The sequence below is a fragment of the Mya arenaria genome, chromosome 1 (assembly GCF_026914265.1).
Source record: "Mya arenaria isolate MELC-2E11 chromosome 1, ASM2691426v1".
NCBI classification, from domain to species: Eukaryota; Metazoa; Mollusca; class Bivalvia; order Myida; family Myidae; genus Mya; species Mya arenaria.
The window spans coordinates 47,148,777-47,176,592 of record NC_069122.1 but is presented as its reverse complement, the minus strand read 5'-3'; the positions used below and the strand labels follow the sequence as shown (position 1 = coordinate 47,176,592).

At 35.6% G+C, this 27,816-nt stretch overlaps 1 protein-coding gene across 4 annotated transcripts in view; it reads right to left on the bottom strand.

Annotated features, from left to right (window-relative positions):
• Nucleotides 1-2,438: 2,438 nt before the first annotated feature.
• LOC128226240 (ATP-dependent translocase ABCB1-like) overlaps nt 2,439-27,816 on the bottom strand; it is a 37,033-nt gene continuing 11,655 nt past the window's right edge. For 2 of the 4 annotated variants that reach the window (XM_052936153.1, XM_052936360.1), the window contains exons 2-27: nt 22,012-22,331; nt 21,417-21,646; nt 21,013-21,134; nt 20,212-20,383; nt 19,242-19,413; nt 18,069-18,193; nt 17,163-17,340; nt 16,800-16,913; nt 16,251-16,361; nt 15,893-16,018; nt 15,511-15,626; nt 15,047-15,134; nt 14,319-14,489; nt 13,716-13,877; nt 13,179-13,197; nt 11,410-11,552; nt 10,821-10,973; nt 10,560-10,664; nt 9,550-9,711; nt 8,632-8,835; nt 8,164-8,405; nt 7,614-7,776; nt 7,219-7,410; nt 6,237-6,443; nt 5,698-5,844; nt 2,439-5,438 (exon numbers count right to left, since the gene is read on the bottom strand). In XM_052936153.1, the coding sequence (XP_052792113.1) occupies nt 5,238-5,438; nt 5,698-5,844; nt 6,237-6,443; nt 7,219-7,410; nt 7,614-7,776; nt 8,164-8,405; nt 8,632-8,835; nt 9,550-9,711; nt 10,560-10,664; nt 10,821-10,973; nt 11,410-11,552; nt 13,179-13,197; nt 13,716-13,877; nt 14,319-14,489; nt 15,047-15,134; nt 15,511-15,626; nt 15,893-16,018; nt 16,251-16,361; nt 16,800-16,913; nt 17,163-17,340; nt 18,069-18,193; nt 19,242-19,413; nt 20,212-20,383; nt 21,013-21,134; nt 21,417-21,646; nt 22,012-22,331 (4,145 nt within the window). In that variant the 3' untranslated portion in view covers nt 2,439-5,237. Of the gene's footprint in view, nt 5,439-5,697; nt 5,845-6,236; nt 6,444-7,218; nt 7,411-7,613; nt 7,777-8,163; nt 8,406-8,631; nt 8,836-9,549; nt 9,712-10,559; nt 10,665-10,820; nt 10,974-11,409; nt 11,553-13,178; nt 13,198-13,715; nt 13,878-14,318; nt 14,490-15,046; nt 15,135-15,510; nt 15,627-15,892; nt 16,019-16,250; nt 16,362-16,799; nt 16,914-17,162; nt 17,341-18,068; nt 18,194-19,241; nt 19,414-20,211; nt 20,384-21,012; nt 21,135-21,416; nt 21,647-22,011; nt 22,332-23,927; nt 24,118-25,015; nt 25,182-27,816 lie in introns of those variants that run through there. The other 2 variants (XM_052936289.1, XM_052936223.1) reach the window with 2 other exon arrangements.

Below are 27,816 nucleotides of genomic sequence, written 5' to 3'. Positions count from 1 at the left end.
CCCTGGCAGCAATGTAGCCTCTAAGCCCTTGCAGCAATGCAGTCTCAAAGCCCTGGCAGCAATGTAGTCTCAAGGCCCTGGCAGCAATGTAGCCTCTAAGCCCTTTCAGCAATGTAGCCTCTAAGCCCTTGCAGCAATGTAGCCTCTAAGCCCTGGCAGCAATGTAGTCTCTAGGCCCTGGCAGCAATGTAGTCTCTAGGCCCTGGCAGCAATGTAGCCTCTAAGCCCTTGCAGCAATGTAGCCTCTTAGCCCTTGCAGCAATGTAGTCTCTAGGCCCTGGCAGCAATGTAGCCTCTAAGTCTCGGCTGCAATGTTATCATTTACCCCTGTAGCCTCTTAGCCCTGGCAGATTCAGCTACTCTAGGTTATTATACTTAAATACTGGTAAATATATGTGAATTTGTATAAGGATGAACACAAAGATTTGATTTACATATGACCATTCAAAAATTTATCTTCCCCACCCCCCCAAGGATGCTTGATAAAATAGCTCTCTGGTCTGTCCAAACCACACCTCTCAGGACTATCTACAGCTGTCCTGAGTCCCATATATGTCTGCCTTCAATATCACACGACAACATTTCCAAGTCTATTACTACCCATAGGGCTGCAATTTTGTGAAATTCTATGTTTTATAAAAAATCACTAGATCATTAAAACGAGAGCAGCTCAAACAAATGCTTAATATTGTGTTGTTGTTTTTACAAGAGAAACAAGAGGCAAACATCAACTAGTATTCAATTCAAAGTTTAGGGCCTTGCTACACATGCGCATATGTCACTGGTAACATATGGCGTTCAGGCAATTAAGGGGTATAGAACAACATTTGTTAAAGCCAGAGTCAACGACCTTGTCACCTGTGTCACTGGCAACATGGCGTTTTGAGCTTGATGCAAATATTTTTAAATGCTTTTGCAATATTGTCGAGGTTAAAGTTTAAGCACAACACCACCAAGGCTATAACAATGACATTAACTTTTTTTCAACAATTCAAAAATTGTTCATAACAGCCTTCAGCCTCATTAATTGTTTTCAGGGCTACCCAATCAAGAAAATGTCTTAATAGACGCTCCAGGCACGTTTCTTTTTAACAACCCTTCACGCTAAATCAGAAAAAATTCCTATACTGCAAATTGTTTAAAATCTGCTAAATTCAATGATCAGTCATGTTTTGAATCATAAATATCAAATGCCCACAAAAGTTGTCACAATTACCCATCATTGAGATGATAGGTAGGATTGAAAGCCTGCAACTGACCAATCAGCTGTAGGCACCTGCTGCAACAATGCTGAATACACCCCCTGCTGTGTAAATCAATACTAGATGCCAAATGGTGACATGTGAAACCTGTTGAATAAACCTTTGACACAGACTATAAGTATCTATCATGTGTTTCCAGAAAGGATTAAAAAAATCCGACCCGAGGCCACGCGTATAAGCCTGTAACGAGGTTTGCCGAGTTGTCAATCTTCATGACAAGTTTTGTTTTTTTTTAAATCCTGTAATGCTCAGCCAAGACACAGCCCGAACAAGGATCATTTCAACCTTTGACCACTAAGCGTGACCTCTACCTTTGAGGAACAGACCTGTGTTTTGTGCACAACATGCTGTCTTCGCTTGATGAATTGTCATGTCAAGTTTCCAGGAAATCCTATAATGATTGGTTAAGAGATGGCCCAAAGTGGACAAAAGACAGTACTATCAGCAGTAAGCTTTCCAAACTTTGACCTCTTAACATGAAATTGACTTTTGAGATACAGCAAGTTTCTTTGAAAATCCTGCAATTCATGGTCAAGATACAAACCCGGACAAGGATCATTTTAAAGGTTGACCTCTTTAATACGGTTACCTTGACCTTTGAAGTACAGATCTGGGTCTTGTGCACAACACGCCTCCTCATCATGGTGAACCTTCATGGCAAGTTTTTTTTAAAATCGTACCCAGTAAAAATGCATGGTCAAGATACAGCCAGGACAAGGCTCAGTAAGGATGAAGGGATGCACGCACAGACACAGAAGTGCCCTTGTGAAAACCACTGGCTCTACAAAAATTGTCTGCTGAACAAGTGGCTTCAACATATCAATAAACAACTTTCGACAAAAATGGAAATGTTTCACTCCGTTATCAATGTAGGTGGTTTGTAACCTAAATTACACGATAGTGTATGGTTTTAAATGCAAGATGTCAGCAGCCCAAGCAAGAGTGCCATAAACAAATGGCATCAATGTCATACTTTTCGATGTTATGCTTTTTGTTAGAACAAAATGCATTATATTTAAGTAGTTAGGGTGTGCATTCTTTAAGTCGCAGAATAAGATAATAGACCCATGAAAAGACTTCCTGTGATTCTTTTGGAGCATGTGCATCAAACAGGACATTTATCGCACATTAGAATTCAACATATTTTCTAGTCTTGGTTATATAACGCAGTAAAGATTCTGTTGGATATTTTATTCAACAAAACGTACAAAACTACAAACAATGCTCAGATGACTTGACAATGCCGTGTGATAATGAATACAGGGTTAAAAATACGATGCTGGTTAGGAACTACTTTTTCACCCCTAACTAAGATTCGTCCTCCTTTGAAATCCCTTCTTTGGCATTTTCAAAATGATTGTTTTTCATGCAAATGATAGGTTGTGTTTACATAAAGCTTCAAAATAGAAATAACTGAAATGATCAATTTCTCAGCAATATTGAAAATTTCACCTGGTTGTGCCACATCTCTGACTGCCGTGGATTTATAATTGTCTTTTACCACTCAACATAATGGTAAAGATATCACCCAAATATACTATTTAAACAGAGCAACATATTCAATTTTGTAGAAAATAGAAAAAAATAATTTAAGTGTTTTTTTTTTCTTTTTTCAAATAACGACAATTTTCGAAAGTGGATGAATTATTGGTACAGTGACTGTCATTTAAAGGCTTTTTCTTAGTATGAAGGACACTTTAATTCATTCTTAAGATAAGCATACATTATCAATCTTATACAGATTTTAAGATCAGGGGCCTAGCATATTGCCAGTGAGGATTTGTTCAAATAAAGGTGAAATGGATTCCCTAACAAGTATAGTTAAAATTTTAAAGCACAACATAATTCATTTTAATTAATACAATAACTGGTATAAGGCAGATTAAACAAATGGAAAACATAATATATGATATATAAAAAATATTAGCACTCTTGTTAATTAAGCTCACAATGTTTTGTATGATTTAGGGTGTTTTTTTTAGTATCAAACAGATCTACTCTATTTCAAACATTGTCAACAAACATACATAAACTTTACAGTTTAAAAAGATGTGCACAAGTACAGGGCAATATGTATGTATATACAAAGTAATATACACAAAACTTCAACACCATAAATAAACATTCAAAAAGATAAAAACCTATATATAGCGCATTAAGCTTTCAAATTGTAAAACCACTTATTTTAGAAAGTGACATTCATTTGAACAGGAAAATCTTTCCCAGACTTTAAAAAATTACTAGATGGCATGGAATTTAGTCCAAGGAAATTGTCACATTTGGTCCCCTTGATCTTACGTTACCAAGTTTGTAATATATGCATGTTTAACATAAGAGTTTACAGTCCAAATTACACGATAATTTTACTTCTCACTACTGTAGATTACATTTTCTCTATAAAGTCTGGCAAAATATTCAATTGACCATTTATGCCTTAAGAATGGCATTGGAAATTTTGAACCTGGTAATTGAACCAAAACCAATTAAGAATCACAAAATATACTCCTGAAATTGACTAAAATCAACAATGACAAAAAGCAGATCTGACAAAACTGAGCCCCTTCCATGTGCAAAAAATCAAAACTAATGCTTCGAGGTAAAGGTTAAAGATTATTAGTATGTACATACAAAAATATATTGTCACATAGTTACATAGCCATTTATTTTGTGTAAGTAGATACTATCATCTTTGGGTCATTTCAAGGTCTACATTTTATTGTGTGAACTACCACTAACTGGGCCAGCCACTGTTTACATCTACTACTTCAACTGATAAAAGTAAATAACTGCTGATTTACTGAAATAAATGTATTGGAAAACTTGAAAAATAGTGCCTTCTCATTGGACAAAATATAATATTGACCACTAATATGCCCAGAGGCACTCCTGACTTAGCCTAAAATGTTACTTGTTAATTCATTGACACTAAGACAATGTACCAAAAAAGGAACTTGTACATGTAAATATGGTGCACTAACAGTCCTATGATTGAAAATATATGTTCACGTTGAATATGAGTAAAGAAACGAGAAAGATAATTTATAAATAATAACTATATTGACAAGGCAAGACAACACAAAAAGAACAAAGAAAGATAACTCACCCAAAATAGTAAAAAAGATAACTCTAAAAACAATGAAGAAAAATAAATTAATTGGCAATGCTAATTATAGGGCCAGAGCGCACTGGTAATGCTTCTTTGGTAATTTATAAGAAATAAACCATACTTAACAGCTTAGCATTTGGCCAAAAACAGACACAAACAAGTGCTACAGATACGGTAGTTTGATATGTAAATGAAACAAACCTTGGCTACTGTTTCTAGCAGCTTCAAGGTTATATGTCTTGTCTTCTAAACAAACTTATCATAAGATCATATTTTCAAATTACCATTTATCATTTTGAGTAGCAAAAATACTTATTTAAAAGCAAATTGTTCAGAAGATATATCTATTAGAATTTGGTTACAAAAACTTCCAATTTGATAAGTTATTCTAGCACAATATAACAAAGAAAATTCTTGATCATGCAAAATTTTGTCTTTGTGCTTGTTAATTGTTAGTTATCATATGCACCTTGACGAGATGTCACAACAATTTGTAAAAGGGCAAAATAGGACATATTAAACACAATAGCTATCATCACCGTTTTCATATAACAAGACACATCGAATAAATGTAAGACACATTGTAAAAATGTATAAAATTGATCAAACATTTAAAATGCTCAATGTATCAGAGGAATGGGTACAGTAGTTTTTTGTCCAGCTAGACTATTTCTTTAGGTGGAGCTATCTTCTGATTATGAAGAGAAATTAATTTCCCTCACAATCTATTTCTTCACTTTTACAGTTTTATGACTCTAGGACTGTTCCTTATAGCCATAGCCATTTTCAGCTTGTAAAGATAAATGAATACCAGTATGCTCCAGGACAACTTCTTCAGTTTGTTCTATCACAATTTTAAGACACAGGGACTATTTCTTTCTGGCCTGAGCCATGTTCAGTTTGTGGTAGAATCCCTGTTTCTGCATGAGCTCATTATGACGGCCCTGCTCCGTTACAACGCCATGCCGGATCACGCAGATTTTGTCCGCATTTTGGATGGTGGAAAGACGATGGGCAATGGTTATGCATGTGCGACCTTCACGCGCACGATCCAAGGCCTCTTGGACAATCTGGAAATTGATTTGTAATAAGATCATAACTGTCACTGACTAATCGCAAGAATAGTTGCTGTATTGTCTGATGTATTTGGAGAATGATACATTTAACAGATAAGAATTTTTTTTTTAAAAGTTGCAAATGTCAAAATCAAATTAAACAGACATAAATTTTGCTGACGTTTTTATCATAATGGATTACAGTAATCCCTATTGTACTAATCCCAAAATTTACCAGAGGAATATTGGTCTATCGAATAACAATGTAAACTACCTTTTCACTTTCTGTGTCAAGAGCAGATGTGGCCTCATCCAACAGAAGAATTTTAGGGTTACGCACGAGGGCTCGTGCAATAGCGACACGCTGCTTTTGACCTCCGGATAGCTGGGCACCTTTTTCACCCACATTTGTATCGTATCCCTGCCGGTAAAAGATTAGAGAAATACTTCACTTAGTTTTAAAGAAGAAAAAAACTAAGTTTGTGGTTATAACCTGTAAATGCTCATGCAATTTCCACCTGCTATTTTTCACCTCAAGATAGCTGAGCTCTCTTCTCGCCTGTGTTTGTATTGTAGCCCTTTGAATAACACTGTAAGCAAAATGATTTACACAGGCAAAACATAATATGCATCATGTGCTTGTTCCCTCAGTCCAATATAACAATAGCCAGTAAGAGAGTTTTGTAAGGTTTTGATAACCCTTATAATGATATCATTATTATACATATTATAAAAAAAAGTTTTTTTTTATATAAGAACAATAAAATCTGACACCATGACAATTGTGATAAATATGAAAAGCATTTCTCTTACATCGGGTAAACTGGCAATAAAGTCGTGGATGTTGGCCTTTCTTGCCGCAGCAATGATTTCGTCCATTGGAATATCTCGATTATTGTCACCATACGCAATATTCTGTGCGATCGTCCGGTCAAACAATGTTGGTTCCTGAGACACGATTCCAATCTGAGACCGTAACCACTGTAGATTCAGGTCTGTTAGGTTGTGGCCATCAAGACACTGAAAAAAATTCAACATAAAATTCACATAAATACAATTGTGGTGGTTATAACCCCTCTAGCAACCACATTTCTGAACAAGTTCCAAGTTTTGAGTATGGGCAAAATCTGATCTATAGGTCAAGAGTTATTACCCTTGATTTATAAAATATGCCATATTTAACACTGAGAACACTCTAGCATGTTCATTTATTCATCATTCCTAATCATATTTAGAAAGAACATGTTTGACCATTAGATCACATTCACGTTTGATTGTGGGCCAAAATGGATAAGTAGGTCAAGAGATATGGGCATTTATTTTATAAAATGAAAATGCCAAATTCAACATTTAACAAAAGAGCTGTTGTTTCAGTGAGTGCCAAAGCTTTATAATCATAAAGGTCAAAGTTACTGGCCTTGCTTTACATGTGCGTATTATCACAGGCAACATAATGTACCATGTGTTAATTGAATACAATCGAACCCCGTTGGCTCGAATTCACTTGGCTCGAATTCACTTGGCTCGAATTCCGCATTGACTCGAATTCCGCATTGACTCGAGCTTGATGTAGAGGACCGATTTCTTTAAACTGAAGGTTAACAATCCCGCTTGGTTCAAATATTCTGAGGCTTGAGGCATTTTTGCCAATCCCTGGGAGTTCCAGCCAATGGGGTTTCGACTGTATCTTCTACTATTTTTAGATGTGACCCAGGTTCAAGTTAATGATAACATTGTTAAGACTGACAATACTTTGTCTTCTACTTTTCTAAAACACAGAAGCAAAAAATCATACCACAGAGCCCCCCTCAGGTTCATAGAAACGCTCAGTGAGCTGCACAGTAGTTGATTTCCCGCATCCGGAACTTCCAACGAGGGCCACAGTTTGTCCCTGCCCAACATCAAGATTCAGCCCCTGTAGAACCTGGGTGTCCGGACGCGTTGGGTACCGAAAGGTTACGTTTGTAAACTGGATGTTGCTGTTGTACTGGAAATCAAAGAGAACAATTTGATACCTTGATTATCTGCAAAATGAAACTGAACTTGTCATTATCATCTACAGACGATTTACTTGTCATTCAATGTCATGATTCAGTAATACAACTTTTCTGAAAGTGATAAAAAAGCACATTCTTGAAATAAAACAAACTTAACACATCTTTGGTTCATAAACAATTTTGTTTAACATACCTGAGTTAGTTCTTGTCCTTCTGTGCTCTCAGAGTCAATTTCTGGTCTTTTATCGAGAAGTCGAAATATCTCTTTGGCAGACGCCTCTGCTTTCCCAGCATCGGGTGCAAATGAGCTTGCATTTCCAATTGCCATACCTCCGAATATAATAGCTGAGAAGGCTCTATATGAAAAGCATTTGCATATCATTAATATTGTTTCAAAGAAAAACAAATAGCAAATTAAAAACTGCTTTATATATTGTTTTACAAGAAATGTGCCACTTTTGCATAAAACATTTTTTTTTGTAAACAATGTTAATTCATGCTGCAGTCAAACCTAGTTGGCTCAAACTCCAAGGGACCGGCGAAAATAGCTTGAGCCTCCGGGAGTTTGAGCCAAGTGGGAATGCTTACATTCAGTTTAAAGAAATTGTTCCTTTAGATCCAGTTCGAGCCAACAAGGAAATCTAGCCAAGCAAGTTCGAGCCAACAGGGTTTAACTGATATTGTTACTACTGTAAATTATTTGTCTATCAAGTTAAATTATACACATTGTCACTTAAACATACTTGAAAACATCCACATAATCAACTTCTGATTTCTGTATGAGGTAAGCACCCAGCCAGAATGAGGCTGCATATGCAAAAAACATGGCCGCCTGCGACATGGAGAAAGAAATCCCTATTACATGGGCTTTCTTCAGGGCACCTCGATAAGGGGTGTCTAGTTCATCTCCAAACTTTTTCCTAAACATGTCTTCTCGTGTCAGTGACGCTACTGTTCGTATGTTTTCAATTGACTCTATGGCCACCTGCAAGCATTAGGATAATCTGCTGAACTAAATTTAGTTTAAAAAAATAAAAATCTTTCAAGCATCTTCGATATTTAGAATAGAAATAATTTAAAGTTATAAGTAATGAAAAGCATTGAGCACCTTAAAAAGAGAGAGATTCATCAAGTTTATAAGCGTTAGTAAGGTATGGATACAAGGCAAGAAAGTGACATTAACATAAACAGAATGTGACATTATCACCCACCTTCCCAGCAGCCTCTAGTGCTTCCTTATTTTTTCCAGCAGCACCTTGCATCATCTGCATTTCCAGTGCTCCTCCTATCACGACTAGTGGCAAGAATGCAATAATGAGGAGAGTCAGTTTCCAACTGTACACAAATGCAATGATTACTCCCGTCAAAACGCTGCACAGGGCCATGATTGTCGAACCTAGCTTTACACCGGAGGCCTGCAATATATGGTTTAAATGTAAAAGCTGCACTTGTACAGATTGACCGTTTTGACAACTTTATAAAAAAAATTGTCTAGAAATGAGCCAAGTTTTGCGAAAATGCCTGAAAAACAGTGAAATAAGACTGCTGATAAACCATCAGACCGCAGGTTTTAATATTTACATTCAATAAATTCAAAAAAATAGCACAACAATTGAAACCTGTTCTATTGCGATTTATCTTATATGACTAAATTGAAAGCATTGATGCATAAATCAGCTGATTCTGAAACAAAAAAAATGGTCAAATCGGTCAAGCTGTGAGAGTGCAGCTTTAAAACTTTGCTAGTGTTATAATTAATAATTTATTCCTTAGTTTTATTTCCAAGATAGGATACATATATAATGAACAATTTTCAGACCGATTTTTTAGCCATCTACTGTAACTGAAATCGGTCTGGCAAAGTCAAAATCGTCCGGCAAATTGTAAAGTTTTTAGAAGCCGCAATTTATATTGTGTGATAAAAGGACCATAGTTATACTCATCTTGATGTTATGCAAACGTAACTGATTAAGTGGCCTTAATCCATTTCACTTTGAACCTTTCCATTTTCTCCAGTTTTTTCAATATACGGACAATCATTTTTTTTGCTTTTGCAATTTTATTGACATGCGTTGTCTGTCCATATCACTCACTATGTTCCTGATTTACATTGATATAAAATGACATACCCCCTGAACTTGAGAAGCATCAGTGGACAGGCGAGTGGTCAGGGCACCAACACTGTTGTTATGATCATCAAAGTAGGCAATCTCCTGTCTTAGCAGGGCCTTGAAGCACGCGGACCGCAGTCGCAGGGTCAAGTATTCTCCAGATCTTCCAAACATATAACCCTGCAAGAGGAGATATAATAGACTGTAATAGTTCTATAGTAGAGGTGTAACAGTTCTACAACAGAGATGTAACCATACTGTAGTAAAGATGCAAGTTCTATAGTAGAGATGTAAAAGTCTATTAGTAGAGATGAAACAGTCCTGTAGATAAAGGATATGACATGAATGGTCATCCAAGATTGAGTTTATTAAACATGTTTTCTAAAATAAATGGAGCTAAATACATTAAACATTGCTATAAAGTGCTTACATTTTTAATGCTTTTTCATGAAATCACATCAAAATTATCACACTTGTTATACATGTGTACGGGTATAAAAAGTTAACAGGAATCTGCATATTTAATGTGTTGCCTGTCAGGAGAGCAAAAGTTAATAAAACATTGACCTTTTACCTCTTGACCAAAAAATCAAAAGGGTCATCTACTGACCATAACAAATGTTCATACCAAGTATAAGGACAACAACAAGTCGTTCAAAAGTAATCGATTGGAAACAACTGTTTGACACTGCTGAAACTGCCGTCCTCAATGACAACAATGCTGGCAGATAAAGTAACCCCAATCTGTTTGCCATGCTTTGCATGTGTCACAATAATGATGTTATTTAATGGTCAAGTCATTTAACATATGAATTTCTGATTCCTATGCAGACAAACATACCAGTATAATGGGTAGTTACATTCAGGATTTTTTGTTTTTTAACCAAATCTTAAGAACACTTGATTGGGTTACCTATAGATTGAAATATCTCAACACTAATGCATTGAACACAATAATATTTTAATACTTTAACATACAATCCTACTCTACAATATCTAAACAATATGCACACATACCCGACACTTACCTGCAATAGATATGCAAAAAAGCTTATCACACCGAGGCCAACAAACAACATAGCGTACAGCACAATATCTTTTTTCTGCTTTTCAAGATCAGGCTCAGAAAACACCTGCAAAACAAAAGCATTGTGTATTTGTGACAAAACCGGTCTATACGAAAACAAGCACTCCACCTTAAGTCTATTTTGAATAGCTGAAAAAACATGATATTCTTTCAAAAAAGAGTTTAATGTTAAATTAATACACCGCCTTTAAAAGCAAGTTACCCCAAGGATTTCGGAAAATATGATGGCAAAAGCGGGCATGGTTCCTCCATTGATAAGACTGGCGAAGCAGCCAATCAGAATGAATGGAATCTCTGAGGAGTTCATGGTCAAGATTCGCTTCAATGACGAATCTACCTCTTCTTTCTCTTTTTCCTGAAAAAAATACCCCAAAACATGAAGACTGTGAGCGTCCTTTTAGAGGCCTACAACCAATGGTTATGAAGAATTTAAATATAAAACATTTTAAAAAAATTGTCCTTCATTAACAAACAAAAACATAATATGAAGAAAAAATTATTTAAATAAAAAAAATCAAGGAAACATAATAGAGAATATAATGAGAGAAACTGAGTTTGAGTGACAGCAAGATTGGATCTTCTGATCCCCCTGATTTGTGACCTCTGAATTGCCAGACAAGATTGTTACTGCTGAACAACAGGGTATTGTCAATGACGTGTGAAGTTTTATGTCTTCTGAGTCTAATATGGCATGGTTAAAGTTTTAAACCACCAACGATGACACCTCTAACAGCAAAAAAACTATGACAATACTTGCAAATGAACAAACATAACATCCCCTAGAAATGCACCTTTTCTCCATCTTCTGCCTCCTTCTCACCAGACTCCAAGGCTTTCTTTTCATGAACAGGAGTTAAGTGCACGGATTTCTGCCGCTGAAGATTTGGGATACTTTTCTTTTTGTCTGCCTTTTCAAATTGCTCAGCCTCATCATCTGGCAAAATGTGAATGTAGATGTTAACAAATGCAGAAAAATTATGTTTAAAGATGAGTAAAATGAATGTTAAAAGTTTGGGGAAAATGTAAGTTATAGTTTTGGAAATGTAAGTTAAAAGTTGGTAAAATGTTTGTTAAAAGATGTGATTTAAAAGTTTGGGAAATATAGACTACAGTGTGTGTATACTATGTGATAAAATACCTCATATATGCTACGTTGGAAGGCATCATTTTGCTTCAAAATAAAGACATAAATCAAAGATAACTTTTCTTTTACTACACCATTTCAAATAGTACAAGGGGCAGTCTACGCCTCTTAAAGAGCCCCATCTTCATTTTATTACAGGAGTTTGATAAGGTGATTAGATTCATCAAACACTTCCACAAACCTGTTTCCAAAATAATGTTTTGACAGTGCTATGCCAGAGGGCCGTATTGTGAAAAGGTTTGTCCAAGTGTTTTAAGAAACTAAACTCTCAATCAAACTCTGGTGAAAGACCGAAGGTGTGACTCCGTAAGCGGTGTAGACTGCACTATGTTTCATTTAAAATGGTGACAAAATTGTGAAGTTATCTTTGTTTAAAGTCTTCATTCGAAGCAAAATATTACCTTCGGGCGTAGCATTTATGACGCAATTGATCACATGGTATACACACACTGGACTATGTATGTTCAAAGTTTGAGAAATGTAAGATTCAAGTTTAATAGGAAAATGGATGGAAAATGTATGTTTAAAGTTGGAGAAATGAAAGTAATAAGATTGTGAAATGAGTGTGAGCAAACACTTAATGCTGCTTTGTTTAAGTTATTATGGGCATTGCTATACATGAGGACATTGTCTCTGGTAACTTGTGTGCAAATTTTCATTTGAATATTCAAACAATATTCATTTAAAAAACAGATATATATCTTGCACCTTAACAATGCTGCTCCCAAAACACAGTTATGACTCCACCAAGACCATGACAATTCCTCTTGATTTTTTACAAAAAACATTAACTTATAAAACAATAGACATGAAAGATGAAAGCAAATTTACAATCACCGAAATTAGCATATAAATTTGGGATATACACCAATAAATAGGAATTTTTACAACAAAATATTGTGATTACATTTGACCAAGTTTCATGAGGATCAGATGAAAAAAGTTATATTTACGACACTGAAAAAAAAACACAATAATGACAACAAGAGTAATCATAAATAAAGTTTACCCAGTTCTGATTACGTATCCAAATGCAATGCAAGTAAAATAAACACACATTCTCATTAATACAAACTCATTTCTCATAAATAAAAACACATTCTCATAAATAAACAGCTGAACAAGACAATGTCACATTCATAGTAAATTACAGGGGAGTCATTGAAGTTTATCTTCAAGCTTATGAGAAAGCAATTTGCATCAAATTTTCTGCATTGACAAAGGGACATAACCCAAAAGTTATTTATTAATTTATTATTTTTACATATTATAATCTATGCGCATTGCAAGCACACATATGTACCAACACCTGCGTGAGTGCCAATTTTCCTGTTATACACAGATGTAAGGGATTTACCAATATCTCAATATTTTTACTTAAAGACAGACAATTTAAAAAAAGAAAGAATTTCTCACCATCTGCCGTCCTGGCGCTCTGAAAAAAGAAAGAAAAAACACATAAACAATATGAAGATCAAGCTGTCTCGATATGAATATCAAGCTGTCCCGATATGAAGAAAAGAAGATCAAGCTAACCTAATATTAAGATCGAGCTGTCTTGATATGAATATCAAGCTGTCCCGATATGAAGAAAAGAAGATCAAGCTATCCTAATATTAAGATCGAGCTGTCTTGATATGAATATCGAGTTGTCCCGATATGAATATGGAGATGTCCCGATATGAAGATCGACCTGTCCAGATATGAATATTGAGCTTTCCCAATATGAAGATCGAGAAAAAAATTATCATTTTAAAAAATGAGTAAATGATGGTTCTAAAAGACAGTGCGAAGATGTATCTTTTGTTGTATGTATATACAAGACATACTAGAAATTACAATTTAAATAAGTACATTTTGCATCGGACAAGCTAAAAACTACCAGAATTAAGCGTTGTTAATTGAGCAACACAACTGGGTAACTTCTTAAGAAAAATGCACCCAAAATATCACCTGTCGTGTCACTAGCTGTTGGTAGATGCCGCTCTTTGCCATGAGTTCACTATGTGTGCCTTTCTCTGCTATGAGGCCATCTTTAAAACCAGCAATGGCGTCAGCTGTTTTGATGGTGGAGAGGCGATGGGCAATCACTATAGTTGTTCTTCCATGACTTGCCTTTAAAAAAATTAAAAACAAGGAAATTAACAGAATATTGTTGTTTTTACAATATATAAAGAGGTTGTTTATTTCTATGTAAAATCATGATATATTACTTAGATCAAGCACCAAATACTTCAGAAGTTATGTAGCCATGAGAAAAATTTGGTGTTCACAAGAATATATTTATATTACAATATAAGGCAGTTTTAAGCTTGTATACAAAGTGCATGAATTTGCTTTAATATCTCTAAATTTAATAATGTACAAAATGTTTAAACTCACTTTTTTTAAAGATATTTTCCAACCAAATTCTAAACAATTTTTCCAACAGAGTTCTTAAAAATAACTACTGGTTTCAACAGCGTCTCGGAATAGTTTCAAGATTTATTAGTTTTTCATATGCATATATTTAATAACAGAGCCTCAAAACATTGAGTTTTATATATGCTCACTCACCTTTTCCAGGGCGTCCTGCACCACTCCTTCACTTTCTGTGTCAAGAGCAGATGTTGCCTCATCCAGCAAAAGTATTTTGGGGTTACGCACAAGGGCTCGTGCAATAGCGATTCTCTGTTTCTGTCCTCCTGATAACTGGGCCCCTCTTTCACCAACTAGGGTTTCATATTTCTACAAAATACATGTAATGGGCTTTATCCAACTTATTTCAATATTTCAAAGGCAATAGATAAAATTAACCCTAATAAATAGAAACAAACCTCATAGTAAAAGGGGCTACTATAGCCCATTGCCCTACTGACTTTAAATTAAATAGTGGTCATATACTGTTCATGATCAACTGTCCAACAAGGTCAAGGTGTTCTTCATATATTGAGCAGACACTTGGCGTTTTTTTCCAAATACACTGTGATTCCTATTTATCTGATAAGCCTCGCAGGCTGCATAAATATATGTAGCAAACTAAACCTTCAACGAAATAGTCTTGCTTCGCTTCCTTGGTTGATAATTACATGTAAATATGAACTTTACTTTCTGTCTGGTAATGCTTCATTCTTGTCAGAATTATTTTTATTTTTTATATTCCATATACAAGTCTCCTTTTACAACTGATTTAGATGAGCATTTTTAAGGTCTAGGAGAAGTGATATCTAGCAAAGAGATTGTCCCCAAAAATGGTCTTTGATCAGTAATGACTTAAATGGATCAAAATTATCTATAACTCTTACATCGGGCAGCTCCGAGATGAAGCTGTGAGCATTGGCCTCTTTTGCAGCATCTTCAATCTCTTCCTGACTGACACCCAGGCGCCCGTATCTACAACAAGAGCTCCGAATAAGAACTTCTTTCCATCTGTCTGTGTATACATACATTTAACTAAATTTGTAAATCTCCTGTCGATTGTTTAAATTTTGCAAGGTATTAAAGTTTGTCACACACTTATTTAATCATTCGTAAAAATTGGTCAATTTTATGGATTTTGTGTTCATATTTTCGACCTGAGTGATTCATGAAATATCATTTAAGTTAAACCCTTCCAATTAAATTCAATATTCAGTATGAATGGTTAATAAAATATTTTTTATTAAGATAGTTTTTTCTGAAAAAGTACATTTTATCTATTACTGGAATTGTAAAATTTGAAGAAAAAATAGAGTAAGAATGTTTAAAAGACATAGAGAAATACACGTACCTGATATTTTCTGCAATGGTTGTGCCAAAGAGGACTGGCTCTTGACTAACAATACCGATCTGTTCTCGCCACCACTGTATGTTTATGTCCTTCAAGTCAACTCCATCTATCAATAACTGTTACAAAACAAAACACAGAGACATGGACTTAATAGCTATCAAGGGGCAAATTGTTTAGAGCTTTGTTAAAATTAACAACATTGCTAACATAAATATAAGTACAACTTTCATTTGATTTGAGTGTGAACAAAGGAGAGCATGCAAGTAAATTTCCCATGAAGCACTTGCCTCCTGTGCTCTCACAGCATTAAAAAATGAGATCAACTTCATTATTGATGCAGTTGCTGTGTTCAAATTATTGGTGATTGCACAGTTTAACCTACCTGCCCTGCTTCTGGATCATAAAAGCGCTGCAATAGCTGTACGATTGTAGACTTTCCACACCCGCTGGACCCAACAAGTGCCACCGTTTGACCACGCTTGATTTCAAGGTTCACCCCATGGAGAATCTGTAAGGTTAAATAATAATCTAATCTTGCTGACAAACCAGTGCCACTTAAAGCCACTTCTAATGCATCATGTCAAGTACCATACAATTATTGACTATGAAGCCATTGAATCTGAGCTGATTATAAGTCACGAGCAGGAATTCCTATCAACCAAGAGAAAGTTTATCACATACTTATTCATAAATAAAACAATGATAAAAATATGATTCTGAACTTAAATCAACACACTGACCTTGACCTCTGGCCTTGAGGGATAACGAAACTCCACTCCGCGTATTTCAATGTTCCCTTGGAAACCTTCAAGCTTCTTCCCTTCCGTTGAATAGCTGTCAATTGGAGGGTCCTGAATGTGATACATGTAGCATACCATTATAACAATATCCTTATCACTGACACTTCAACAACACAAGAACATCTATCATTAGTAAATCAAGGACTGACATAACATGTTACATCCATCTTGTGCCAAGCCCCAGAATTGTACATATTATTCATACTAATTACATCAATCGCTAGAATAAGGCCACAATTTTATAAATAGTTTTAGGTGTTTCCTGATCAAAAGTTATTTTTATTTTTCTGGTGGTCATAATTTTTGTTATGATTTTTGATGATGGAATTATGGAGCAAGAAAGAAAAAACACTTACCTTACCACACCTTAAAATGTTGGTATGGAAACGCCAACCAAGCTTTTTATTAATTGTGGACCGAACAAATGAATAGACTTTTAACAAGATTAATTCAATGTTAGAGATCACTGATAAACAATTGTCTATTTACCAAAGCTGTGATGTTGTAGACTGTGTAGGCAGCACCTCTTGCCGTGGCAAGACTTTGGATATTAGGCAAGGCATTGCCAAGAGAAAACGCACCAATCAAAACAGAAAAAAACACCTAAAATAGAATCATGTACATTAGATGGCAAACAGATATGTTAAACAGGGAGAGGCCTGGGTTGAGAATCTATCTTGTGTTTAATTCAAATTGTTTAAGTTCAAAAGGCCTTTTTTCTAATCAAATTTAAAATGTTTAAAATTAAAAAACAACAACATAATTTAAACAATAGTAAACATTGGTAAACTGATATTTTTCATTAGAAGCAGACGGAACCATTTTACTGTAACATCTTGGCATTATACGTACAATGGTCATGGTTCCCACAGAATAGTTTTCGGGCTCATCTCTCGTCAGTTTGGCTCCGTACCAGAAGCCCAGAGCATAAGCACACATCATAATCAGCCATACAACCCCGAGCGATATGCCGTTGATCAGGCCTTTTTTAACCCCCAGACTTCGTGCTTCTACGAGGTGTATGTCATATCTGAGGGTTAGAAGAACAATCGTGTAAATGCCATAAAAAGGCACTCTTTTGTCCTTTATGATTTTAGGCAATACAGTGTCATAGAAAAATGCTGTTTTTGATATGTAATTGAAACTTTTAAAGAGATGATAAAAGTATTGGTTTAACACAAAACAAGTTTTAAAATGTATTAAAATGGTATACTTTCCAATACTTTCGAATACAAGCCAATTTAGAATACAAAAGTATTGGTCTTACAAATTTTATGTTTAAAACATGATACCTTCTACATTGTTTTGCCAAAACATTTAGTGTGCCTGAACTTTAGACACAAGACTGTTGTGTTTCGCTACGGATGTGTTTTAGACTCCCATGGAGCATTATAAGGAGCTTGGATTAATCGCTGGGCTTGTCCCTGCAGTTTTAATAGTATGATGCCAATAAGGGTTTAAGGGCCATTAAGAAAAACATTTGATCAAAATGATCAAATTTCAGATTCTATTCAAATCAAGAGTCCAGCAGCCAATTGTATAAAACCGGTTATCTTTTTGGTTTGGTCAAAGTTATCCGAAATGTTTATCGATTGGTCAATATTTATCCAATAATTTTTTCTAACCAATCAAATCATTGAAAAGTGTTCACTAGCCGAAATATAACCTGTGGACAACTTATCCGAGTTTTATACAATTGGCTGCTGGTGTGTTCTAGCTCAAGCCACCATGTTAATGTCCATTAACTACCTGGCTTACCTTTCACACTCTTTTTTCTGCCCTCCGAACGCTACAACAGTGCGTATGGCACCCAACACCTCTTCTGCAATTGCTCCAGCTTTGGCGTACGCCTTTAGCTCAAGGTTTGACGTCATACCAACAAGCTAGAGAATAGAAATGATATTCATCATCATCATAGTAACATAAATAAATCAGGATCTTGACCCCCAAAATAACTTTATAATATGTGAGTGATCCATTATTTGTTTGGAGTCTGCTTTTTAGTCTTGGAATCACTGTCAGTGACTGACATATAAGATTTATGTAAAAAGGCATGTGATCTTGAACAGCTGATAAATGTCAATCCTGAAAAGAAATGAGGATCTGTTTGAGTATGAGGGATTCATGGCAAAAGCAGGGTTTAGGGGCTTAGACCTCTTTTGAAATAGTTGCCTAAGTCATTTATTTTCATTTCAGGGTACTGTCTACTGTTTTTGATGCAAATGTCCTCAATTTTAGAACACCTTATTGAAGTTACCTGGAACTCAAAACATGCATTTAGTCATGTATTCAAGAGAGCAAACAAGAAGTAAAAAGGCGAAGTAGGCGAATTGTAAAAACAACCGTTTCAACTTCTATTTTGAATCAAGGCAAAGCCCTGCAATGCAAGAAACATAAGCAGACAACAAGAAATAAAAATGTGCATAAACAAATATAAAACATAAGAATAATGGGAAATGGCAGAAAAATTCTAATGCTTAAAAAAAATCCAAAATGACTAAGCAACAATATACTTGAGAAAATATTAAATTTAATATTCTGGTATGATTTAATTTTATATCTTTTTATGGTTATGTTTTTACTATAAAATGGTTTCAAGCTGCTCTGTCACAGATGAACCATTTTGACAACTTTTTTTATTTTTTGTCTTAGGATGAGATCACAGTTTTTCATTTTTATGTTAAAAAAATTGATGTTTTATTCAGAATATTTTTTTCTGAAATGTAACACTTATAGCCACAAAACTTCAATTTTCAAACGTAAATCTTAAAAACTGTGACCAGATATTGTTCAACAGTCTTATATCACTGGTTTCCAAATATTTACGCAAAGATCGGTTCATTCAAAGACAAAAAATAATAAAGTTGTCAAAAGTGTGAGAGTGCAGCTTTAAGGTATTTAAAAATTACAAGTGAATAATGAAAGTCCAACCTGGGACATGATAGCAGCTGCAACGGCTAATAGAGGACTGATTGCGAGAATAACCAGAGTGAGTTTCCAGCCATACACGAAGCCTACAGTGAATCCGGCAACAAATGCAGACATCCACTGGAAAAACACTCCGATCTTGTCGCCTATACCATCGTGTATTTTGGAGATATCACTGAAAATAAAGGTTAGCTTTGTTATGTTTTAGCTATTAAAACGCAAAATCAATAGTGACATATTGTTTAGGATAATAGCATTGTTGAACATGTATATTATATTATTTATTTATTTTCATTTATTTTATTTTTGGGGGGATAGGGTGAAGAAGGGGGCCTGTTTGAAGTTTAAATAATGCATGTATTTCAAGCTTGGTCTCTACATTACTTGACATGATGCTGAGCCACACAGATTTAAATATACTGTTAAACTATGAATATTTAAGTCGCGTTTAGGTTAAGGTTGTCTGGTTAGCACAGTGGTTAATGCACTCGCTTCTCACTAAGGTGACCCATGTTTGAGTCCTGGCCTGGGAGCATGTGAGTTTGGTTTGTGGTCACCTAGCCAGAGTGGGTTCCCCCTTGGTACACCCCACAACACAAGACCACACTCTCATGTAACATCGTGACAACGACAGTGAATAATATGATGTTGTGAATACTTGTTTCACAATCGTTGTAAGGTAAATAAGTTTAAACTATTTCAGTCGCAAGGTAACCCTGGATACACAAATGCATTTTGACTTCGATTTAAAATAATCTTTTGTTAAAACAAAGAAGATTATCATCAAGGGCGGTTGTAACTAGGACTCTTCCTTTGTATCCCTTCCAAAATCCTTCATATCAAATGTAACTCTGAGTTGCACCCCAAAATTAAGCCCCCACCCCCACCCCCACCCCGCACACACATCCCCGCAATGTCAAATCCTGCATCCATCCCTGCAAACTAAATGTATGAATGATTCAAGACTTCTTACTTGGTTAATCTAGAATTTAGCTCTGCTGATTCGTTGGTATCAAACCATCCAATGTTTTGCCGCAAGATATTCGAGTAGAAACTGGTGCGAATACGATGGGTCTGGCGTTCTGATGCTACCATCCAGAACATGACCTGACAATATCCTAACACAATCACACCACACCCAATACCTGAAAAAATAAACCGAAAGGTAAATTAAAACACTTACAAGTACCATTTTGTTAGATGTTAGAATATTTTCTATGTTGTGTTCATTCATTGGCAGATCCCTCACCTTGCAATTAGTTGCAAGTTAATTTAAATAATTTAAATACAACGATATTCACCTAGTCTTACATGCAGGCTACTTACTGAATGATGTCCATGACTATTATGGAACAAAACAGTAATAACACAGCTGCAAAACTTTCGTTATTGCAATAATACAAGTCACTTCAAGCTTCAGGCTCCTGTATTATTTCAATAACTTGGGCGATGAGCCAAGTCAGTTACTATTGCATAACATATGATATTTAATAAAATAAAATCTTGTTGAAGGAAATGGTAACATAATAAGTTGGCATAAACATGTTTTCCCAAAACAAGTTTTGTACTGGTACAGCTGTTAAAAGTATTACTGGTTGCCAAAATAATTACACTAGTTAACATAATTGTGTAATTTTATCAATTAGATACTTTCATTTTATTTTTAAATTGTGTGTCATTTACTGTCCTACAATAGAATTATCTGTACTAAGGGAAACAACTGATGTAAGGGTTGATATAACAAAAGGGGAGTAACTAAGTTTCAGATACTCACCTATGTAATAAAGGGCAAATTTCCGCATGACCTCTAACAAATCATTGTCGATGGCATCTTGAATGACTTGCATATTTATGGTGTTGTTGACATCAGTGGTTTCTATATAGGTCAGATGAGATCTGAAATTTAAATATTTGATGTATACTGGTTAGCACCCTTAGTGGACCTTGGATTTATCTTGAAAAAAACATTCTTTTATTTTTTCGCTAAGACGGTCTGACTGCCTTGGAAAAAAAACAGACCTGTATATATGCGATCATGATTTTGTAAAACTACAGGTATAACCATTTTGTGACATTTAACGTATGTCAACGAATAACAAGTGATTAAAATATTAAATATATAACTTTTTTGTCACTATACTGATTTAACAGTACTACTAAGTTTCTAGGTGTTCTCACTGTAGCAGATCTGGATCCTCTATAACTTGAGCTTGCGTGTAGGTAAGGTTGGCTAAAATTCCCAAGTCATCCAGCTGTTGAACTACGCCACTAAACAACCCCGAGTTGACAAAAAGATCAATCATTTCCCCGAAGACTATGATCATGAGAGGGAACGCTGTCCCGTGCGCCAACGCGCAGATCGTCCCAATGATCATAAAAAGTACATCACGTTTTGTCGCGTAACGGAACTGATGAAAAAATATATAAAAAAGGTGTTATATATAGTTGCATAAAATATCTAGCGAATATTATTTAAGAATTCCATAATATTGCTTAAGGCATGTTTTATTTGTAAAATAGTTCTTATCAGGGCATTTATGGAGAGCCTGACATAATAAAATAAATAAAGCTGTTTGGCTTTTATACAACACATTACATGCAGAATTGTTCATCATCTCTTACAATTTAAAAAGTAAATTTATTGAAAGCAGCAAATACTGTTTCCCTTCAGGTTTTTAACAAGTTTTAAACAACCATTTTCCTACCACACAGTCAATCACTGACATACATGTATTGAGACTACCAGTAGTATATAAACGTAATACCGCCTTACCAGTTCAAACACGCCGACCATGGGTTCATCTTTCTTTTCTTCATCAGACTTCTCACTTCCAGTGTCACTCGAGCCGCCTGAACCCGACTCTTCCCCTTTCTTAGGCGGAAGTCCGTTACCGTTTGCCACGACAACGGCAGTCTCGTCTTTTGACTTCTTTGTTGACATCTGTTTACTTTCACCGTTCTGCACCTTTTTTTCGACAACAGTGCCGTTCGCTTCTGTGTTTGACTCCTGAATATCATTCCCACCATTAATTGGTGATGTCATTTCCTGTTCACCTTCAATATTCTCCCCAACCTCCATTGGACCCACGCGTCCTATAAACGTGGAAAATGAAAAAAAAATGTTACTATTATGTTGAGATAACGCAAAACAGATTCTATTGGCAGATGTGCTCTGTGTGTCCGCTTGTTGTGGTTAGCATTTATGCCATATACATGCATGTATACTTTCAAAATCCTTTTATTGGCTAAATCAAATCAAATCAGTATGGAACTTTTTTTCTGTAGCCACAATAATGCACAATGAAGGAACTTTTTTTAACCTTTGGATATTCATTCTGTTCTCTAAACACTAAAGCAAAAATTGTCAAAAACTCTGAAGCCGCTGTTTATATGGACTAACAACTTAAGAGTACAGTACAAACCGGGGGGGGGCGGAAATAAGCCTTCAATATTATATGAATTGATAATGTACGATTTCTAAAAAACCAGTTTGACCTTTTTAACAATCTACATTACAGTTATACATACCTAAATTCATTCTAATGATATTTGTAGACCTTTCTATTTAATTGTCATAAGCCTATCAAGTTTTTTTCCACCATTGCTTGGACATTTTAAATCATACAGCAGTTCCCGTAGCATGCGAGTAGCGTGTGATGATTACTACCTTTCACATACTTATGTTTATTCAGGTGTTTAAATGATATTAAAATGACCAATAAGCATTTTTTCAGGAACGTAACCTATAGATAATGTTCCGAAATAAGTCAACTGCTGGTTTGTGTTTACATTTTACTTATTAATTCGATTTATTTTCTCAGTATGACGTCATTTCCGGAAATAAAATTGCGGGAATTGTCACATGTTCATTCGGAGCTCCTCAGCCTTTTAAATGAAAACAACCTAATAAAAATGGCCGAGGAGTTCCGAATGAAGCACACTGCGCGGTTTCGTTGGTTAAATCTACCGACAATGCGTTAATACTAGTGTTGGGAATCGGTTCCAGTTTTACTATCGATAATCGGTTCCACTCAAGTAACCGAGTATCGATAGTACAATCGTTTTGTTTTTTTTAAATACTAGATAAAACCTAAAGTGAAGTTTAGTTTAATGCACATTATTAAACTCTTAATCATTTTATGCATATACGTTATGTCTATGATTAAAGTTATTAAGTGTTATATAAAAAATAGTTCATTTTTACTTGCTCATTGTGGCTTTCATCAGCCATTTTGTTAAAGATAACATCTGAACACCTACTTATATTTTTTTCAATTTTTTTTTTTCGATGATCGATTATAACCAAATACAATCGATTGCCGCCGATTTCAGGCCCAACCAATCGATTTTCGATTATAACCGATCATCGGAACATCACTAGTTAATACATGGCATTTATCAAAGACAAAGCCTTAAGGAGACATGTAATTAAAGGAACATTACCATAGGACGTTTTTTTTCCGACGAACATGGCCATGTCTCGTTCGGTGTATAAATTAACAAAGTACACAAAAATATGACAATGAGTCTAAATAATGCATAAAGCAGTCGCTGTAAAAAAACCACTAAGTTAAATCTCCACTTAGCTGCTTTATGAATATCACCCTTAAGTTGATCTTAATTACAGTATTGTCTTTTTTATAAACATGTTTATCCCCCACCCCCTTCTCTCTAGATACCTCTACCTACCTCTTGAGACCAGAGATTTCTTTCCTGAATATATTGTTAAAAAATCCTCTCAGATATAGAACTAGTAAAAATCTGAATTATTTCAGAATTTAGATATCATAATATCACTTCCTTCGTATGGTTTGATAGTTAAATAACGTATTATCACTACAAAATGCATATATATCGTCCACCCTCGATTTTATTGGTGACGTAAATCAGCCTACCAGTTCAACATCAAGCACACTTTTCACGGTCCCCAATTTTCAACTTGCAATTGATCAATACTGCCATAACTAGATCGAGTTACCGTAAATAAATAGTTTATTAAGAATAGTATGGAGAAACTTAACCCGGCAGTGCGGTGGAATTTATCGGATGAGGGCGAAGTCAACATCGAGCACGATATTAAAGTTATGTTTTTATTTCATGAAAACGCATATACCCTGATTTCGACACAACCAGACAGTTTAATACTGTATAAGACATTTTGAACAATCGTGACACTCTCCAAAAAGTGACATTCGTACAGAGAGAATGGGGCTAGTTTGGCGCTTTAGCCTTTAAGGGTGGATCTTGCACATATTTTAACAAGACTACATCTCTTAAAAACAAATCAAAATGGGTTAAATTTTATAGTATTAGTATGAGCATCATCCTCGGCACCCCAGCGTATCATAACCTATATGATATCATATGTGTACGCAATCGGAACTCCTCGGCTAGTATCAAGATATGGCTATCTCGAAGCTTGCCGGAGATGGCCGAGTTGTTACGATTGGGTTTCGTTGGTTAAATCTACCGACAATGCGTTAATACATGGCATTTATCAAAGACAAAGCCTTAAGGAGACATGTAATTAAAGGAACATTACCATAGGACGTTTTTTTCTGACGAACATGGCCATGTCTCGTTCGGTGTATAAATTAACAAAGTACACAAAAATATGACAATGGGTCTAAATAATGCATAAAGCAGTCGCTGTAAAAAAACACTAAGTTAAATCTCCACTTAGCTGCTTTATGAATACAACCCTTGATCTTAATTACAGTATTGTCTTTTTTATAAACATGTTTATCCCCCACCCCCTTCTCTCTACCTCTACCTACCTCTTGAGACCAGAGATTTCTTTCCTGAATATATTGTTAAAAATCCTCTCAGATATAGAACTAGTAAAAATCTAAATTATTTCAGAATTTAGATATCATAATATCACTTCCTTCGTATGGTTTGATAGTTAAATAACGTATTATCACTACAAAATGCATATATATCGTCCACCCTCGATTTTATTGGTGACGTAAATCAGCCTACCAGTTCAACATCAAGCACACTTTTCACGGTCCCCAATTTTCAACTTGCAATGTATAAATACTGCCATAACTAGATCGAGTTACCGTAAATAAATAGTTTATTAAGAATAGTATGGAGAAACTTAACCCGGCAGTGCGGTGGAATTTATCGGATGAGGGCGAAGTCAACATCGAGCACGTTATTAAAGTTATGTTTTTATTTCATGAAAACGCATATACCCTGATTTCTATGGAAGGGAATATCCGCCAGGACATGCATGCTGCTAAATGACAATTGCATATTGCCTTGTGTTATTTGATGTATGTGAATCACATATTCTTGCGTGTAAATGGCAAATGCATACATTCTGTGCCATCTTAAAATGTTTATACGAACAAGTTCTTATTGCTTTGTACGTTTTACTTTGTGAAATTGATTAAATCGTTCCTCCATTATTTAAAACTGACACATGCATGTTAACATTTAGTTGTTGCCCGTTGTTGTTGTTTTGTATATAGGTCCCTGTTAATTCATAAATCTGTCAAATGGATTCTTACTTTTGCTATCTTCACTTGCGTAGCTGTGCTCTTTGATATGCTGGATGTAATTATACGTATATATTTATTAGATATCAAGTAATAGTAGTTTAGGCATTAAATGATTGAAAGTTATGCAAGGCGAAAACAATACTAAGTAAGCACTAAGCAACATGAAGTTAATCAAATGAGCCTTTACCATTTGTAATATGTAATTCATATAACGCTGGGAACCAGAATTTCCGGCAGTTTCCGTAAAATCGATGAACCATGCGCGGTGTCTTAGAAAAAAAATACCAGACGGATTCGACCACAACCAAACAACAAACCGAAAACACCAAACCGAAAGCAATCAAGAATCAGTATTTAGGTAAGCTCATTTGGCAAAATTCATGCAATTTAATTGTGCCAATAATGTTAAAACCTAGTCAGGAAGAGAAATATGTTCAGTATCAATAACAGATAATTAAACACTGTGAACATATCGGACCCCAATTCGGACAGTTGAGGGTTTTCGTAAATAACTAGAGACAGTGTGGATTTAAGTAAACGACAGTGTGTATTTTGGCAGATGCTTGTTTACATAATTACGTCAAAGATTTCTGTGACTACACATGTGATGAGGGTAGAAAATACAGGAGTTGGAAATTCAAGAAATTGTTGTTTGTGTCCGAGTACAAAGAATTTTGGAAGAACGGTATCACATATTTTCATATTTGTTATTAATGCAGGTCCCCCCCCCCAGGTCCGGGGGTATACCGGGAATAGCGGGGGAAAAGGGCCCTGTTTTTACTTTCCAGGTGCCCCCACAGGGCCGGGTGACCGCGGTGGTTTTGTCATAGCGCCAAATTTAGCGGAGATTGGGCCTCTGGGGTGTGTGGGCATTTAGCCGGGGTTTAACCATCAGTTTGTCCCCGGGGTTTGCTGGACCGAAAGTCAATGTCCCGGCTATTCCCCGGGCCTGGACCCGGGGGGGGGGGGGGGGGGGGGGGGGGGGGGGGGCGTGGTTACAATTGACTGGTGCATAATATTACCAAATTAAGCCATTGATGCAAATAATCTGTTCAGTAGAGCATAGCCATACATGATACACTAACAGGTTATGCACCAGTCAATTGTAACCACGGCCCCCCAGGTCCGGGGATAACCGGGGAAATGGGCCTTGTTTTTACTTTTCGGGTGGCCCCACAGTGCCGGGTGAATGCGGTAAATTTGTCTTCGCTTTAAATATAACCGGGAATGGGCCTTACCTAGGGTCCCTGGGGTGCTGGTGCATTTGTCGGGGAATTTACCATCTGTTCGTACCCGCAGGGCAGGGATTTTAGCCGGGGTTAACTGGACCGAAAGTCCAAGTCCCCGCTATTCCCCGGACCGGGGGGGGCGTGGTTACAATTGACTGGTGCATAATATTATTTCATTTTATAATAATCTTTATTATTCAGTCAGTAACAAGAATAACAACAATCAGTTGAATATTCTATGTTTTGCAAGAAATTTTGCAAGAAATTTTCTTTCAAAAAACTGAGAAAACTAAATTGTTACAACCTCTTTTAATTAAACCATTAACATGAGAAGTTGAGAACCAAACCTTTAGTAGTTAAGTTACAAAGAAAATTTGAAATAAGGTCTGTAGTGACTTACTGCCTTGTTTAGAATCTGACTAAATAAATTAGCATATAGTAACACCTCTACATTTCAACATTAACTAGAATTAACCAGAAAAAGAAAATAAGTCAGTAGCGACTACGTCCCTTGTTTCCATAATCGATTGTTCTAATTTCACTATCGATTGTTGCCGACGTCTATTTCTATACTGGTGACCATTGCTAGGGGATATGTTTTAAAGTGACCTGCTCATGATTAGTTAAATGCACTTTTTTTTTTAATTAATTCCGAAATAAAGAGTGGCAAATCATAAGGAGTGTTAAAACAAAATTACCAAAAGCTGGAACCTTCAGCAAATGTTGATATTTGCTCAAATATCGTTTTGATGAACACAATTTCAAACGCATTAGTCATGTTATCACATGATATTATGAATGTTTCCTTAACAGGTCAACATATCCACCATTTTTGTTAAA